This window comes from Paramormyrops kingsleyae, chromosome 1, assembly GCF_048594095.1.
Source record: "Paramormyrops kingsleyae isolate MSU_618 chromosome 1, PKINGS_0.4, whole genome shotgun sequence".
Classification (NCBI taxonomy): domain Eukaryota; kingdom Metazoa; phylum Chordata; class Actinopteri; order Osteoglossiformes; family Mormyridae; genus Paramormyrops; species Paramormyrops kingsleyae.
The window spans coordinates 60,106,675-60,124,255 of NC_132797.1; the positions used below are offsets into that span (position 1 = coordinate 60,106,675).

General features: G+C 41.5%; 1 protein-coding gene across 2 annotated transcripts in view; it reads left to right on the top strand.

Annotated features, from left to right (window-relative positions):
* Positions 1-17,581, top strand: part of LOC111852999 (titin-like) — a 131,161-nt gene that overhangs the window by 103,216 nt on the left and 10,364 nt on the right. For both annotated transcript variants that reach the window (XM_023829413.2, XM_023829414.2), the window contains exons 111-128: positions 27-1,790; positions 2,090-2,383; positions 8,272-8,559; positions 8,684-8,983; positions 9,077-11,140; positions 11,267-11,569; positions 11,661-11,966; positions 12,057-12,347; positions 12,459-12,758; positions 12,990-13,295; positions 13,447-13,749; positions 14,175-14,456; positions 14,554-15,147; positions 15,291-15,578; positions 15,684-15,983; positions 16,074-16,376; positions 16,493-16,795; positions 16,888-17,472. In XM_023829413.2, the coding sequence (XP_023685181.2) occupies positions 27-1,790; positions 2,090-2,383; positions 8,272-8,559; positions 8,684-8,983; positions 9,077-11,140; positions 11,267-11,569; positions 11,661-11,966; positions 12,057-12,347; positions 12,459-12,758; positions 12,990-13,295; positions 13,447-13,749; positions 14,175-14,456; positions 14,554-15,147; positions 15,291-15,578; positions 15,684-15,983; positions 16,074-16,376; positions 16,493-16,795; positions 16,888-17,472 (9,174 nt within the window). The remainder of the gene's footprint in view (positions 1-26; positions 1,791-2,089; positions 2,384-8,271; positions 8,560-8,683; positions 8,984-9,076; positions 11,141-11,266; positions 11,570-11,660; positions 11,967-12,056; positions 12,348-12,458; positions 12,759-12,989; positions 13,296-13,446; positions 13,750-14,174; positions 14,457-14,553; positions 15,148-15,290; positions 15,579-15,683; positions 15,984-16,073; positions 16,377-16,492; positions 16,796-16,887; positions 17,473-17,581) is intronic.

The window sequence follows — 17,581 nt, forward strand, 5'->3', positions numbered from 1 at the left end:
CTATATTATTTTTTCTTATCCTGCAGAGGAAGCTCAGATAGACCAAGATATTGCTATGAGGACACAATACACGGTGAAGGCAGGAACAAATGTGGAAATCTTGGTTCCACTAAAGGGTAGACCTGCACCAAGTGTCATCTGGAAAAAGGAAGAAGAGAACATCAGCAGTGATCCAAAATATGACATACATAACACAGAATCTTCAACACTGCTTGTCATTAACCAGGTCACTCGCAATGACACTGGCAAATACATCCTCCACATTAATAATGGTGTAGGCGAGCCGAAAACAGTAACCGTGTCTGTTAAAGTGCTTGACACTCCATCAGCTTGCCAGAAACTGGTGCTGAAGGATGTCACTCGTGGCAAAGTAACTCTTAGCTGGGAACCTCCTCTCCTTGATGGAGGTGCACCAATTACTAATTATGTCATTGAAAAGAGAGACTCAACCAAGCGATCATTCTCAAGTGTAGCTAAGTGTACAACTACTGCATATGAGATTGATGAACTCTCTGAGAAGTCTTCCTACTTCTTCCATGTCTTAGCTGAGAATGAAAATGGCATTGGTGATCCATGTAGTACTACAGAGCCAGTAAAGGCCACGGAGACTCCAGGACCAGTGAAAGATATCTCAATGAAAGACTCAACGAAAACCTCAGTAACATTGCAGTGGAAGAAGCCTGATTATGATGGTGGCAGCATTATAAATGATTATATCATTGAGAAAAGACTCCAGAGCGAAGAAGCATGGGAATTTGCAGGGACCAGCAAGCATTGTGAATATGAGATTAAAAAGCTCAAAGAACTAACAGTCATGCAATTCCGAGTATGTTCCAAGAATGAAAAGGGACAGAGTGACTTTAGAGAGTCTGAGCATATCATAGTTAAAGACTATATCATTCCTCCTGAGGCTGACCTATCAGAATATCCAGAGGGTGAACTCAGCGTGCGAATTGGACACAAAGTGCATATTGAACTTCCATACATGGGTAAGCCAAGGCCTTCTACTGAGTGGCTAAAAGACAACCTTCCTTTAAAGGAGAGTGACCAAATTCGCTTTAAGAAAACAGAAAATAAGGTGACCCTTATGATCAAGGATGTTAAAAAAGACGATGGAGGAAAATATACACTTACTCTTGATAATAAAGTCAACCGGAGATCATTCCATATCCAGCTCCTTGCTCTTGGACCTCCTTCCAAACCTATTGGCCCAATCCGATTTGATGAGATCAGAGCTGAAAGCATAATAATATCTTGGGATGAACCTAATGACAATGGAGGTGGAGAAATCACCTGCTACAGTGTGGAGAAACATGACACTTCCCAGGATACCTGGAAGATGGTTTGTTCAGCTGTGGTTGGAACTACATTTAAGGTGCCTAACTTAATTAAAGGAACGGGATATCAGTTTAGGGTATGTGCAGAAAACAGATATGGCGTGAGCGAGCCTCTAGTGTCACATAATGTGCTTGCAAAACATGAGTTCAGACCACCCGGCCCCCCAGGAAGGCCATTGGTATACAACATTACTAATGATGGCATGACAATTCAGTGGGACAAACCTGTTTATGATGGTGGCTCACCAATCATTGGCTTCCATGTTGAGAGGAAGGAGAGAAACAGTGTTATGTGGCAAAAAGTAAACACTGTCATAATAACTGAAAGAAACTACAGAATCATTGGCCTTCTTGAAGGACTGGAGTATCAGTTCAGAGTCTATGCGCAGAATGACTCTGGATATAGTCGAGTGAGTGAAGCCAGCAAGTATACCACGGCAGTATCTCCAGTTGGTAAGTTTATATTTCATAGGCCTTATATTTCAAGGCCTTACCATTATATGCATAAATCTTTAAGACCTTTTAACATAAAAAGTTTTTCTCTCCCATCTATTGATGATTTATTGACTGAAAAGTTCTTGTGATTTTCTTTTGTTTATATGTACTTATAAACTAGTTTTGGTATTGCTAATTAAGCTATAAATAAGGCTATACATTTCATGTAAATTCAAGGTCATACAACCAATAGCCACTCATAATACAAGTATTCATGTGAACATTTGTGATAATGACTACTTTTTTCCCCACTCTAGACATACCAGGCACGCCAGATTATACTGATATAACAAGTGAATCTGTGACACTAAAATGGGATGCACCTAAGCACGATGGAGGCAGCAAAATTGTGGCCTACAATGTGGAAAAACGCCAAGGAGATGGCCGTTGGCTGAAGTGCAACTTCTCTGATGTCCATGAATGTCACTTCACAGTGACGGGTCTTGCTTGTGGCGAGCGATATGAATTCCGAGTCACAGCAAGAAATGCTGTTGGCACTATCAGTCCACCTTCCCAGTCTTCTGGCTACATTCTAGTCAGAGATGAAAATGGTATGTATATTTACTGGTAATATGTACACACACACACACACTCACAAACACACATAGTACAAGTCAGAAGTTTGGACACACCAAGCTACCTTCAAAGGAGAAATATGGAACATTACATCACATAACCTGGCCACCTTACCTAAACATGCTAGAAATGGTCTAGTTATGATTTGAACTGGTAACCCAACCCCAACCCACAGAACTACCCCTACCCCCAACAAGAAGTTATTTTTTGTTTAATACCTTATTGGTCAATACATAATTATGGGCCTATTCATGTCAATGAAAGGCCCATATTACTCTTTACCTAGTAAACTACATTTTCCGAATTTGCGCTTAGCCCGTGAAAGGCACGGAGCTCTCTTTGGTGCCAAATCGTAGGGCTTGCTTAGCTGGACGGATTGATATATAGTTTGTCTCCGTACTCCTTACGGATTGCGTGCAATTGCCTCTCAAATTCGAAAAAAAACTTTATTATTATTATTATTATTATTATGGGCCTATTCATGTCAATGAAAGGCCCATATTACTCTTCACCTAGTAAACTACATTTTCCGAATTTGCGCTTAGCCCGTGAAAGGCATGGAGCTCTCTTTGGTGCCAAATCATAGGGCTTGCTTAGCTGGACGGATTGATATATAGTTTGTCTCCGTACTCCTTACGGATTGCGTGCAATTGCCTCTCAAATTCGAAAAAAAACTTTATTATTATTATTATTATGGGCCTATTCATGTCAATGAAAGGCCCATATTACTCTTCACCTAGTAAACTACATTTTCCCAATTTGCGCTGAGCCCGTGAAAGGCACGGAGCTCACTTTGGTGCCAAATCATAGGGCTTGCCTAGCCAGATGTATTGATATATCAAGTGTCTCCGTATTCCTCACGGATCGCGTGCAATTCCTTCTCAAAATCGAAAAATAAACTTTATTTATTATTATGGGCCTATTCATGTCCATGAAAGACCTATATTACTCTTCACCTAGTAAACTACATTTTCGCAATTTGCGCTGAGCCCGTGAAAGGCATGGAGCTCACTTTGGTGCCAAATCTTGGGCTTGCCTAGCCGGACGGATTGATATATCAAGTGTCTCCTCACGGATCGCATGCAATTCCTTCTCAAAGTCGAAAAAAAACTTTATTTATTATTATTATTATTATTATGGGCCTATTCATGTCAATGAAAGGCCCATATTACTCTTCACCTAGTAATTATGGGCCTATTCATGTCAATGAAAGGCCCATATTACTCTTTACCTAGTAAACTACTTTTTCTAAATTTGCGCTCAGCCTGTGAAATGGACGGAGCTCATTTTAGTGCCAAGTCGAAGGGCTTACTTAGACGGACGAATTGGTAAATATTTGTCTCGGTGCACCTTACACATTCCGTTCAATCACTCTTCAAAAAAATTGGAAAAAAAAACTTTATTATTATTATGGGCCTATTCATGTCAATGAAAGGCCCATATTACTCTTCACCTAGTAAACTACATTTTCCCAATTTGCGCTTAGCCCGTGAAAGGCACTTAGCTGACTTTGGTGCCAAATCGTAGGTCTTGCCTAGCCGGACGGACTGACATATCGATTTTCTCCGTACTCCTTACGGATTGCGTGCAATTACCTCTCAAAGTCGAAAAAAAAACTTTATTATGGGCCTATTCATGTCAATGAAAGGCCCATATTACTCTTCACCTAGTAAACTACATTTTCTGAACTTGTGCTTTGCCCGTGAAATGGACGGAGCTCATTTTCACTTAGACAGCTTAGACGGACGGATTGACATATCGGGTGTCTCGGTACACCTTACGGATTGCGTGCAATTCCTTCTCAAAGTCAAAAAAAAACTTTATTATGGGCCTATTCATGTAATGAAAGGCCCATATTACTCTTCATTATTTATTATTCTTCCGTGATTTTCGGCAATTAATGCGGGTCGTACCGTAGCGTGCAGCCAGGCAATCTATATATCAAGGCAGCCAGGCAATAATATATCATGGTAGAATATGTTACCATGGTGACCACTATTGTTCCTAATTTACATAAATGATATACACATCAATATATACAGTAAACTGGTGAAATTTGCAGATGACACCAAGGTGGGTGGTGTAGCAAATACTGAACTAGCGGCTCAGCAGCTACAGCGGGATCTTGATTTAATTAGTGACTGGGCCGATACCTGGCAGATGAAATTTAACATAGACAAATGTAAGGTACTCCATGTAGGGAGCAGAAATATAAAGTACAGGTATCTTATGGGACCAACTGAAATAAAGGTAGCTGATTATGAGAAAGACCTTGGTGTGTATGTTGATGCTTCCATGTCTCATTCTCGCCAGTGCGGGGAAGCAATAAAAAAGGCCAATAGGATGTTTAGGTATATCTCCAGGTGTGTGGAGTTTAAGTCAAGGGAGGTAATGCTAAGATTATACAATTACTTGGTGAGACCTCACCTAGAATATTGTGTGCAGGTTTGGTCACCATATCTTAAAAAGGACATTGCAGCCTTAGAAAAGGTGCAGCGTAGGGCCACAAGAATGATTCCTGGTCTTAGAGGAATGTCATACGAGGAAAGGTTAGTTGAGCTAAATCTGTTCAGCCTCAAGCAAAGGAGACTGAGGGGGGACATGATCCAGGTCTATAAGATTCTAACAGGTTTGGATGCTGTTCAACCGAATAGTTACTTCAGCATTAGTTCAAATACAAGAACTCGTGGCCATAGGTGGAAATTAGCGGGAGAACATTTCAAACTGGATTTAAGGAAGCACTTCTTTACACAGCGTGTAGTCAGAGTATGGAATAGTCTTCCTGATAATGTAGTGCAAGCTGAATCCTTGGGTTCCTTTAAATCAGAGCTAGATGAGATTTTAACATCTCTGAGCTATTACAGTAGTTAAGTTCCCCCCAAGCGAGTTCGATGGGCCGAATGGCCTCCTCTCGTTTGTATAGTTCTTATGTTCTTATCCGATGTCCACCACCTTGACCTGCACTCGTCTTTCATCCCTCGTTCTCTCCCATTGACTTCAATGCATTTCAGTCAAAGTTTTCCCACTAGGCCAGTGTTCATGCCACAGCAACAAGACTCGGTATTCAACCTCAGACCTCATCACCCAACACCCCATGACCACCATCTAACCCGCACTCGTCTTTCATCCCTCGTTCTGTCCCATTGACTTCAATGCATTTCAGTAGAAGTTTTCCTACTCGGTCAGTGTTCATACCACAGCAACAAGACTCGGTATTCAACCTTAGGCCTCATCACCAAACAACTTAAGACCACCATCTTGACCCGCACTCGTCTTTCATCCCTCGTTCTCTCCCATTGACTTCAATGCATTTCAGTCAAAGTTGTGCTATTCAGCCACTGTTCATGCCACATCATCAACACTTAATATTCAACCTCAGGCCTCATCACCAAACACCTAGCAGCACCGTAGCAACCACCTAGCGATGCCTAGCAACACCATAGCAACCATCTAGAATTGCATAGCAACCACATAGCTAGCTACCAGCTACTGACACCATAGGAACGCCATCCCACAACCTAGCAACCACCTAGCAACACCATAGCAACTACCTAAAAATGCATAGCATCACCATAGCAACCATCTAGCAACATCTAGCAACCAGCTACTGAGATCTGAGCAACACCTTCTAACACCATAGCAACCACCTAGCAACACGTTAGCAACCACCTACAGTTGCATAGCAACACCATAGCAACCATCTAGCTATGCCTAGCAACCACCTACTTAGACCATAGCAATGCCTTCTGACACCTTAACCACCTTGCAGCACCTAGCAACCACCTAGCAACACCATAGCAACCACCTAGAAATGCATAGCAACACCATAACAACCACCTAGCAGCAGCTAGCAACCACCTAGCAACACGATAGCAACCACCAAACAATGCATAGCAACACCATAGCAACCAGCTACTGAGATCTTAGCAACGCCTTCTGACACCATAGCAACCACCTTGCAGCAGCTAGCAACCACCTAGCAACACGATAGCAACCACCAAACAATGCATAGCAACACCATAGCAACCATTTAGCTATGCCTAGCAACCAGCTACTGAGACCATAGCAACGCCTTCTGATGCCATAGCAACCACCTTGCAGCACCTAGCAACACCATAGCAACCACCAAAAAATGCATAGCAACACCATAGCAACCATTTGCTATGCCTAGCAACCACCTAGCAACCAGGTAGTGAGACCATAGCAACGCCTTATGACAACATAGTAACCACCTTGCAGCACCTAGCAACCACCTAGCAACACCATAGCAACCACCTAGCTATGCCTAGCAATCACCTACTTAGACCATAGCAACGCCTTCAGACATCATTACAACCACCTTGCAGCACCTAGCAACCACCATGCAACACTGTAGCAACCACCTATAATTGCATAGCAACACCATAGCAACCACCTACCAATGCCTAGCAACCAGCTACCGAAATCTTACCAACGCCTTCCGACACCATAGCAACCACCAAGCAACAGCCTAGCAACCGCTTACAATTGCATAGCAACACCATAGCAACCACGTAGCAACGCCTAGCAACCACTTAGCAACCAGCTACCAACACCATTGCAACGCCTAATAACACCATAGCAACCACCTAGCGGCACTACAACAACCACCTAGCAGCACCATAGCACCAAATTACCAAAATCATAGCAATCACCTAGCAGTGCACAGACCAGCCATTTTATTAGTAGCACAGGCTCTTCCACGGTCAGCAGAATAGGCCCATCTCAAAATTTCTTCAGTAATTTTTGTTTCTAGTTTATTATTATTCTTCCGTGATTTTCAGCAATTAATGCGGGTCGCACCGTAGCGTGCAGCCAGGCAATCTATATATCAAAAGTGAGTACTTCATGGTGTGAGGTGTGCTATTACTTTTCTGCGCAGATTATGTTGCCATGGCGACGTTATTCACGTTCAAACACACTAAAAATCCCATAGGAATGCATTGAATGCTAACTTTTACCTAGCATTAGCCTATACCTAACTAACCATGTGAAGAGTAGTAAGGATCATCTTTTTTCATGCCAGTGAATGGCCCATTGACTTCAATGTATTTAAGTCAAAGTTTTCCCACTCGGCCAGCGTTCATACCACAGCAACAAAACTCAGTATTAAACCTTAGGCCTCATCACCCAACACCCGAAGTCCACCATCTTGACCCGCACTCGTCTTTCATCCCTCGTTCTCTCCCATTGACTTCAATGCATTTCTGTCAAAGATTTCCTATTTGGCCACTGATCCTGCCACAGCTACAAGACTTAATAATTAAATCAATAAGTAAATGCACCTGCTCTTCCACGGTCAGCAGAATAGGCCCATCTCAAAATTTCTTCAGCAATTTTCGTTTCTAGTTCATATATGTTATTTTATAATTTTTATGTTGCGTTTATATAATTATTATAAAATCTAGAGGATAGTACAAATAAACCACTCAAAGGGTAGGTTGTGTCCAAACTTTTAACTGGTACTACATACTCTGTGTGTGTGTTTGTGTGTGTGTGTGGCGGGGGGTCCTGGTATACCTTACCTTGCGGGGACCAAATGTCCACACAACGTGATGAATACCCATTTTTTTTACCTTATTGGTAATTTCCTGGGAAAACTGACTGCAATGAAAAAACTAAAAATGCAATAACTTGTATTTTGTTTGGTTACTTATGGTTATGGTTAGGACTGGGTAGGGATTAAGGTTGTCATAGTTAGCATTAGCATTTTTCCCATAGAAATGAATGAGTGGTGCCCAAAAAGATATGATTGCATGACTGTGGTTGTGTGCGTGTGTGTAGATGTACACACACACCCTTTATTTCATAATTATAATATAACATGCCAAACTCTTTTTTTTAGTTCCTCCAAACATTGAATTTGGCAAGGACCTCTTTGAGGGTCTCACAGTCAAAGCAGGGGAAAGCATCAGACTTAAAGTTTCAGTTACTGGAAGGCCAGTGCCTAAAGTAACATGGTTTAAGGATGAAACAGAAATCAACAAAAGGATGATGATTGAAATTACAACAATTTCTGGATCAAGCACTCTTTTCATCAGAGATGGTGACCGTAGTCATCGTGGTATATACAGGGTGGAAGCTACAAATAGCTCTGGAACTAAGAAGGAGAAGATTAATGTCCAAGTTCTAGGTTTGTATTTTAAAAAAAATATTGTGATTTATTATATGTTCAATTATGTCATATTATAACTACTATAATACAACTTAAGTGTGAAGAAAATAATGTTTATGTCTCATTCATTTTTTCAAATCAGATAAACCTGGTGAGCCTTCAGGGCCTATTACCTTCACAAACATCTCAGAAGGAAAAGCAACCCTGTCTTGGAGTCCCCCTGAAAATGATGGCTGCTCCCCCATCACGCACTATATCATTGAGAAACGGGAAACTTCCAAAATCTCCTGGACTCTCGTAACAGACCAGTGTGATACCTGCTCATACAATGCTACAAAGCTGCTCAAGACCAATGAATATCAGTTCCGTGTTTCTGCCGTCAACAAGTTCGGTGCAAGCAGGCCATTGGAATCTAACCCAATCATAGCCCAAATGCAGTATAGTAAGTCCAGCTTGTTAATTTAAGCTTAATGTGATAAGTATTAAACATACATTTAAACCACATTCAATAAACATGTATGTATTTCTCTTACAGCTGTTCCTGATGCTCCTGGCACACCTGATTCAACCGGTATTACAGGTGACAGCATTACATTGTCCTGGGAACCCCCGGGCTCTGATGGAGGAAGTGCAATTAAATACTACATTTTAGAAAAACGTGAGAAGAAGACTTTGCGCTGGATAAAGGTTTTGTCAAGGAGGCCTATCACCGAGCCAGCCCATAGAGTGACAAGTCTTACGGAAGGTCATGAGTATGAATTCCGAGTGATGGCCATAAATGATGCCGGAATCAGTACACCAAGCAATACATCAGTTCTTATAAAATGCTGTGAACCGACCACCGTGCCCACCCTTCCGTCTGTGGTGAATGTGAAAGATTCTACAAACACATCTGTCAGTTTAGAATGGACAAAACCTGCATCTGATGGTGGTATGGAGATTATCGGATACACTATTGAGAAGTGTAAAGCAACCTCAAAAGAATGGGAAAAAGTCAACACTGAATATTGTACCACTAATAGGTACACTGTAACAGATCTGGCAAGTGGTGAAGAGTACAAATTCCGTGTCTTTGCGGTAAACAAAGCAGGGAAGGGAGAAGCCCGGGAGATTTTGGAACCTGTACAGGTTGTGGACAGGCTTTCAGGTCCAGAGTTTGAAATTGATGCAAGTTTCAAACAGACACATGTTGTGAAGAATGGTGGTATTGTCCATCTGCATATTGCTTTCAAAGGTAGACCTGTCCCTATAGCTACATGGAAGAAGGTACAAGGAGAACTTAGTGTAATGGCAGATGTTAGCACCACAGAGAATTATACTACCTTGACGATTGACAATTGTAATAGAGATGATTCTGGACAATACACCCTCACTCTTGAGAACAGTGCTGGCAGCAATTGTACAACATTTATAGTAAAAGTGTTAGACTCACCTGGGCAACCTGGACCACTCTCCTTCATGGATGTCACAAGAGGAGCTCTGACCCTAAAATGGGATGCCCCAAGTAATGATGGAGGAGCTCGAATTCATCACTACATTGTTGAGAAACGTGAGGCTAGCCGACGTTGTTGGCAGGAAGTCAGAAAGTCCTCTGTTCAAATGTTAAGAGTTACTGATTTGTTAGAAGGTGTTCCATACTTCTTCAGAGTCTGTGCAGAAAATCAGTATGGCCAGGGTGAAGCATTTGAAACTGTTGATCCAGTCATTGCCACAGCAGAACCTGCTCCACCAAAGAGACTGGACATTGTGGACACAACAGATTCCACTGCTACCCTTGCTTGGTTGAAACCTGAGCATGATGGTGGAAGTCGTATCATTGGCTATATTATTGAAACCAAAGCAAAGGGCACCAATAATTGGGTTGTTGGTGGTCACACTAATTCTCTAAGTATGGTCATTGAGGGCCTTGCCGAAAACACAGAATATGAATTCTGCGTCAAGGCCAAGAATGATGCTGGCTTCAGTGAACCAAGAGAAGCACTTGCATCTGTCATCATTAAAGAACCTCGTATTGAGCCAACTGCAGATCTCAGTGGTATTACTGAGCAACTTATTACATGCAAATCAGGAACTACTTTCACTATTGACGTTCCTATTAGTGGGAGGCCAGTGCCTAAGGTGACTTGGAAGCTTGAAGAAATGAGACTTAAGGAGACGGACCGAGTCTCACTTAAAACCACAAAAGACAGGACCACCTTGATAGTCAAGGAGTGCATGAGGGGTGATGGAGGCAAATATTTCCTTAACCTTGAAAATATCGCTGGATCCAAAACCTTTACAGTCACTGTCAATGTTATTGGCAGACCAAGTGCACCCACAGGACCCATTCAGGTCTCATCAATCACATCAGAGTCCTGTGTGTTGACTTGGGAACCACCTGAAGATGATGGTGGCACTGATATCACCAATTACATCATAGAAAAGCGTGAATCTGGCTCTACTGCCTGGCAGCTTGTGAATTCTAGTGTGAAGCGCACAAAATTCCAGGTCTCCCGTCTGACTAAATACATGCAGTATACTTTCCGTATCTCAGCTGAAAACAGATTTGGTGTAAGCAAGCCCACTGAATCTGAGACTATTATTGCTGAGCATCCCTTCGGTGAGTGTAACTTCATGATGCAAAATTATTTATTTGTATTCTTTGTGGTGATTTGCAAATAGCATAACTGGAATATATTTAAAGTGAAATGTGATTTGAATTGTTGCTTCTTTATTTTTATTAAAGTTCCTCCAAGTGCCCCCACACGGCCTGAAGTCTTTTCTGTGAGCGCAAACTACATGAGTATTCGCTGGGAGGAGCCATATCATGATGGTGGCAGTAAGGTGAATGGTTACTGGATTGAAAAGAAGGAACGCAACACAATTCTTTGGGTCAGAGAAAACAAGGTCCCATGTTTTGAGTGCTACTACAAAGTGACTGAACTTTCTGAAGGCCTTGAGTACCAGTTCAGAGTTTATGCAATGAATGCTGCAGGCCTAAGCAAGCCAAGCGAAGCCTCCAAGAGAATGGTGGCTCAGAACCCAGTTGGTGAGTAGGCAGTTCCTTTGAGGCAGTAACTTCATGTTCAGTGTTTCTTTAGAAGAAATTAAGTATATGTTTATATGTCTCTCATACTCAGATCCAGCTGGCAAACCAGAAGTGACTAATGTCACGAGATCCACTGTATCCCTTAAGTGGACTGCACCGTTAAATGATGGCGGCAGTCCGATAGTGGGCTACATTGTAGAGCGCAAACCATACACCAGTACAGGTGAGGGTCGCTGGCTTAAGTGCAACTACACAAACATTACAGAGATGAACTTCACTGTGACAGCTCTGGGTGAGGGTGAAGTCTATGAGTTCCGGGTGATTGCAAAGAATACAGCTGGAGTTCACAGCCTGCCCTCTCTTTCTACTGGCTCCGTGCAGTGCAAGGCAGAATACAGTAAGATACATGGGACCTTTTACACTTGACATGTTTTCCTATACAAAGCAATAATTAAACAACAGATTCACTATTTTTTCTTTTCTTTAGGTCCGCCTACAGTTGAACTTGACAGCAAAATTCTTGCAGGAACACTTACTGTTAGATCAGGGTCAGACCTTGTACTTGATGCTGCTGTTGGTGGTAAACCTGACCCCAAGGTCTTCTGGGCTAAAGGAGATAAAGAACTAGAGCTTTGTGAGAAGTACTTCTTACAGTACACTAACACACGTGCTATGGCTATCATTAAGTTCTGTGACAGAAACGATTCTGGAATTTACAACCTGACAGTGAAGAATGCCAGTGGTGTCAAAACTGCAACAGTAAAAGTTAAAGTCCTGGGTAAGTGTTCAAGTGTTCAGGAAGCCTACTGTGGACTGGAAAATGGCTGAAATGAATTTTTATTTTGAATATTGTTGTTTGTATTTAATTCCAACATCATCACATTTGTAGATTCACCTGGACCTTGTGAAGACAAGATCACTATTAGTGACATTTCTGAGCAAAAATGCACTTTGTCTTGGAAGAAACCATTGCAGGATGGTGGAGATGAGATCTCACATTACATTGTTGAGAGACGTGACACCAACCGTCTCAACTGGGTTATAATGGAACCTGAGTGTAAGAGCCTATCTTGTGTCATCTCCAAGATGATAAAGAATCATGAATACCTCTTCCGAGTTAGAGGTGTAAACAAGTATGGTTCTGGCATACCACTGCAGTCTGAATCTGTTGTTGCCAGAAATACATTCAGTAAGTCTGATTTTTTTTTAATTGATTTTATTGCATGTATTATATTGCTTAAATATGACAATGACATTACACTATAGTCAGCCAGAACAAACTTTTCACTAATGGATCTAATTATAAATGTGTAAAGCATAAAATGTTGGATCAAACTGTATGGTAAGCAGTTATGTTTTTGTATAATATAAATGTTGTTTTTGAGAGACTGCTAAACGAATGTTCTTTCTTATATTACAGCTGTGCCGTCCCCTCCAGGCGCACCAGAAATTATAGCCATAGGAAATGATTCTGCCACTATTGAGTGGCTGAAGCCTGAGAACAATGGTGGCAGTGAGATAACCAATTACTTAATAGAGAAACATGAAAGGAAGGCCATCAGATGGACAAAGGTCAACAGAGATTTCACTATAAGTGGCACCTCATTCAAAGTCACTGGTCTTCAGACTGGTGGCGTTTACCAGTTCCGTGTTATGGCCATTAATGAAGCTGGAGACAGTGAGCCCAGTGAAGTGTCCCTCTATGCTGTGTGCAGGGAGATGACCTGTAAGTGGTGACGCCCAAAAAACACCCAAGGCAGATTAACCCAAATGTCAAATATTAGTCATATGGATATCAAATGTATAAATCACTGAACATATAAATCATTACATGAAATGCACATAAATGTACTGACTTGACTGTATTTCTCTTCAAGTTGTGCCAGCTCCTCCCTCAATCCCAAGAGTGACGGACACAACACAGGACAGCGTCAGCCTGGCTTGGACGAGGCCAACAGAAGATGGTGGTGCAGATGTGATAGGTTATGTGCTTGAAATGCAAGAAGTAGGAGCAGAGCAGTGGAGTAAAGCTCATGAAAAAACACTGAGGGTGCCGGAATACACCGTTATAGGTCTTGCCAGCTGTAAGAAATATGTCTTCAGAGTAGCTGCAATTAATGTCAATGGTACTGGGGATTTCAGTGATCCCTGCAGTGAAACGGAGCCTGTGGAGAGACTCGGTGAGAGAAATCATAACCCTTTTGTGACAGTACATGGTTAGATGCTTGATATTAACTAGGCATTCACTGGAAGCTCAGACTAGCTGCATTTATGCCTAACCTAGCTGTAATGTGCTATTTCACTCACTTGTACATAACTTAGGACAAAAGTGTCTGCCAAATACATTAAATGTAAATGTGATATACTACACAGCTTAATAAAACTCATTTTACACATGTAATGGAGCTAGGTAAGTTATGAGAATAAAGGTATTTGTCTTTAAAAATCTTTTTTCTTTAATGATTAATTTAATTCTTTTCATAATTAATATATACTTTTCAACTTTGTATTTCTGTACTGCTATTTAACCAGATAACTAGCCTTTGGGCATGAGGAGTAAAATAAAGACATCACATGAAAATGTTATACTGGTTTGTCCAAACAGAAGCACCTGATCTTGAGCTTTCTGATGAGCTGAAGAAGACTATCTGCTTAAGAGCTGGCAGTTTGCTCCGAATGTGTGTCACTGTGACTGGAAGACCTACTCCAGTTGTCACTTGGAGCAAACCTGATGTGGATCTTCAGAACAGAGGATTTATTGAAGTCACCAAGCATCACTCGACTTTGATTATAGACAAAGTACATCGCTATGATGCTGGCAAATACACCATTGAAGCAGATAATTCATCGGGAAAGAAGTCAGCCAGTATTCTTGTGAAGATTTATGGTAAGACCCCATAATCAAGATCTAGTAATGTCTGTGTTTTTTGTAGCAGTAAGCATTTATCAGAAAAGGCTGGAAACTTCTTTTTTCTGCATTTCAGATACACCTGGGCCACCTGGAGCTCTTAAAATTAAGGAACTCACAAAGGATTCAGCTTTGATTGCTTGGGATGCTCCAAGTGTTGATGGTGGAGCACCAGTTAATAACTACATTATTGAAAGACGGGACACATCAATGAGAGCCTATAAGACAGTGACATCTAAATGTCACAAGACATCATACAGAATCACAGGTCTTACAGAAGGAATGCTTTATTACTTTAGAGTCTTGCCAGAGAACATATACGGTATTGGTGAGCCTTGTGAAACCAGTGACGTTGTGCTAGTATGTGAGGTACCCATGGTTCCACAGAAACTGGACATTGTAGATATCACAAAGTCCACTGTTACATTGGCATGGGAAAAACCACTTCATGATGGTGGCAGTAGGATTACTGGCTATGTAATTGAAGCTTGCCGATTTGGAATAGACAAGTGGATGAAGGTGGCTACTTTGAAGATGACAGATTTCCAGCATACCATTGTTTCTCTGAATGAGCATGAGCAGTACCTTTTCAGGGTCAGAGCCATGAACAGTAGGGGAGTAAGTGAACCAAGAGAGATCGTAACTGCTGTAACTGTCCAAGAACAAAGAGGTAAATGAGTAAATTTATTATTAAAATTGCATATTCGTCTGTGTTTCGGTAACTAATACTATCAGACTAGAATATAAAGATGTACTATATTTGTAACATACCTTTTTGTGTAATATCTAATTTGTTTTTAACTCCTTTTACAGTATTGCCCAAGATTGATCTGTCTGCCATTCCTCAGAAGTCTATCAGTTTGTTGGCAGGGAAACCAATTGAACTGTGCCTGCCAATCATCGGTAGACCTCCTCCGGTCTGTTCATGGTACTTTGGTGATGTAAAATTGAAAATACATAAACGTGTCAAGATTGAAAGCACAGGAAAATATTCCAAGTTGACGGTGAGCAATACCACAATTGATGACACAGGCGATTACACACTTGAGTTGAATAATGCCATGGGAAGTGCCTCAGAGATCATCAAAGTGATCATTCTAGGTGAGAATGAAATTTGACATATTTCACTTAAAAGATTTGATAGAATGATATTTCTGAAGACAAGAAAGAGTAAATGATTAATGACATAAATCCTCTTTCTGTCAGACCAACCTGATGAGCCTACAGGTCCAGTCAGGTTTGATGAGATCGACGCCACATCTGTCACTATTTCCTGGGATCCACCCCAGAGAGATGGTGGTGCCCCTCTCACTAACTATAATGTTGAGATGCGCGATGCTCATCGTCCGGGATGGATTCCTGTGTCTGAATCTGTGAGCAGACCTACCTACAAGTTCACCAATCTGACTGAGGGAGATGAGTATGTGTTCCGTGTCGCTGCCACAAATCGCTTTGGCACTGGATCATTCTTGCAGTCTGATCTCGTGGTATGCAAGAGCACCAAGAGTAAGTGGCTTTCTTAATAAATAGCAATGTTTTAAACATGTCAAAGTTTCCACAAGGGATTGATTGAGGAGATTTGTTTGCCATTTATAGCTATACCTGGGCCACCTGGAAGACCAGATGTGTTTGACGTCTCTCGAGATGGCATGACTATTGCCTGGCTCCCTCCTGATGAAGACGGGGGCTCCAAGGTATCTGGATATATCATTGAGCGTAAAGAAGTCAGAGCTGATCGATGGGTGCGTGCTAACAAGAATCCAGTGACGATGACCAGATACAGATCTACTGGTCTGATTGAAGGCCTTGAGTATGAACACAGAGTTACAGCCATTAACTCTAGGGGTATTGGAAAACCCAGCCTTGTCTCGAAACCTGCGGTGGCAACAGATCCTGTCGGTAGGTTACATTTTTGGATTGTATTAAAAAAAAAAATTTCATAGAGCATAGTTGTTTTTGAAAGTTGTTCATATAACATTTAAATATGTTATATGTAATATTTTATTTTTGGACAGATCCCCCTGGGTCTCCACAAAACCCTAGAGTTGTAGATACAACAAGGACATCTGTGTCTCTGGCCTGGAGTCCACCAGATGAGGAAGGAGGCTCCAAAGTCACGGGCTATTTAATAGAAATGCAGAAGGTTGGTTCGTTCAATTGGATCAAATGTAACACAACGCCCTCATTGATCTGTGAGTACACACTCACGCAGATGCCACAGGGTGAGGAGTTCAAATTCCGTATATTGGCTTGTAATGCCGGTGGATCAGGGGAACCTGCTGAAGTCCCAGGCACTGTCAAAGTTACAGAGATGCTGGGTAAGAATGTAATAAATTTTTACTCTTCTGCTTTTGGTCGTTCAATTTGAATACACATAAGTGTAACAGCTATTTCACACACTTTTTTCCAGAACCTCCTTCTTACGATCTAGAAACCAAGTACAAAGATGACATTATTGTCAGGCAGGGTGGAGTAATCAGGCTATGCATACCCATCAAGGGCAAACCAAACCCTATCTGCAAATGGACAAAAGACGGTTGTGAGCTTCCCCAGAAATCAATGATTGCTACCAGTGAAGATAACACTGAGCTTGTACTCAAGGAAGCCATCAGAGAAGACAGTGGAACCTACAGTCTCATGCTAGAGAATAAGTGTGGCAAAAAAATGGTGCATATAAAAGTGAAAATTATTGGGCCCCCAGCACCACCTGAAGGTCCACTTAGATTTGATGACATACAAGCTCATTCTGTAAAAGTAAGCTGGAAACCTCCTGCAGATGATGGTGGCTCAGAAATACTTGGCTACATTGTTGAGAGACGTAAGGTTCCCAAAGCTGCCTGGTACACAGTAGATACAAGGGTGGTTGACACATCTGTGGTTGTGAAGGGACTGAAAGAGAACATTGAGTATGAATTCAAGGTGACAGCTGAGAACCAGTTTGGCACTAGCAGATATCTGAAATCAGACCAAAGTGTGACACCAAAGACACCTCTGTGTGAGTTTCATTTTCATGTGTTTCAGTTTGTAAAAATTTGTGAATTTTATATTTACCATCTCCTTTTAATATGAATGACTGAATGGCATCATCTTACCATATCATCTGT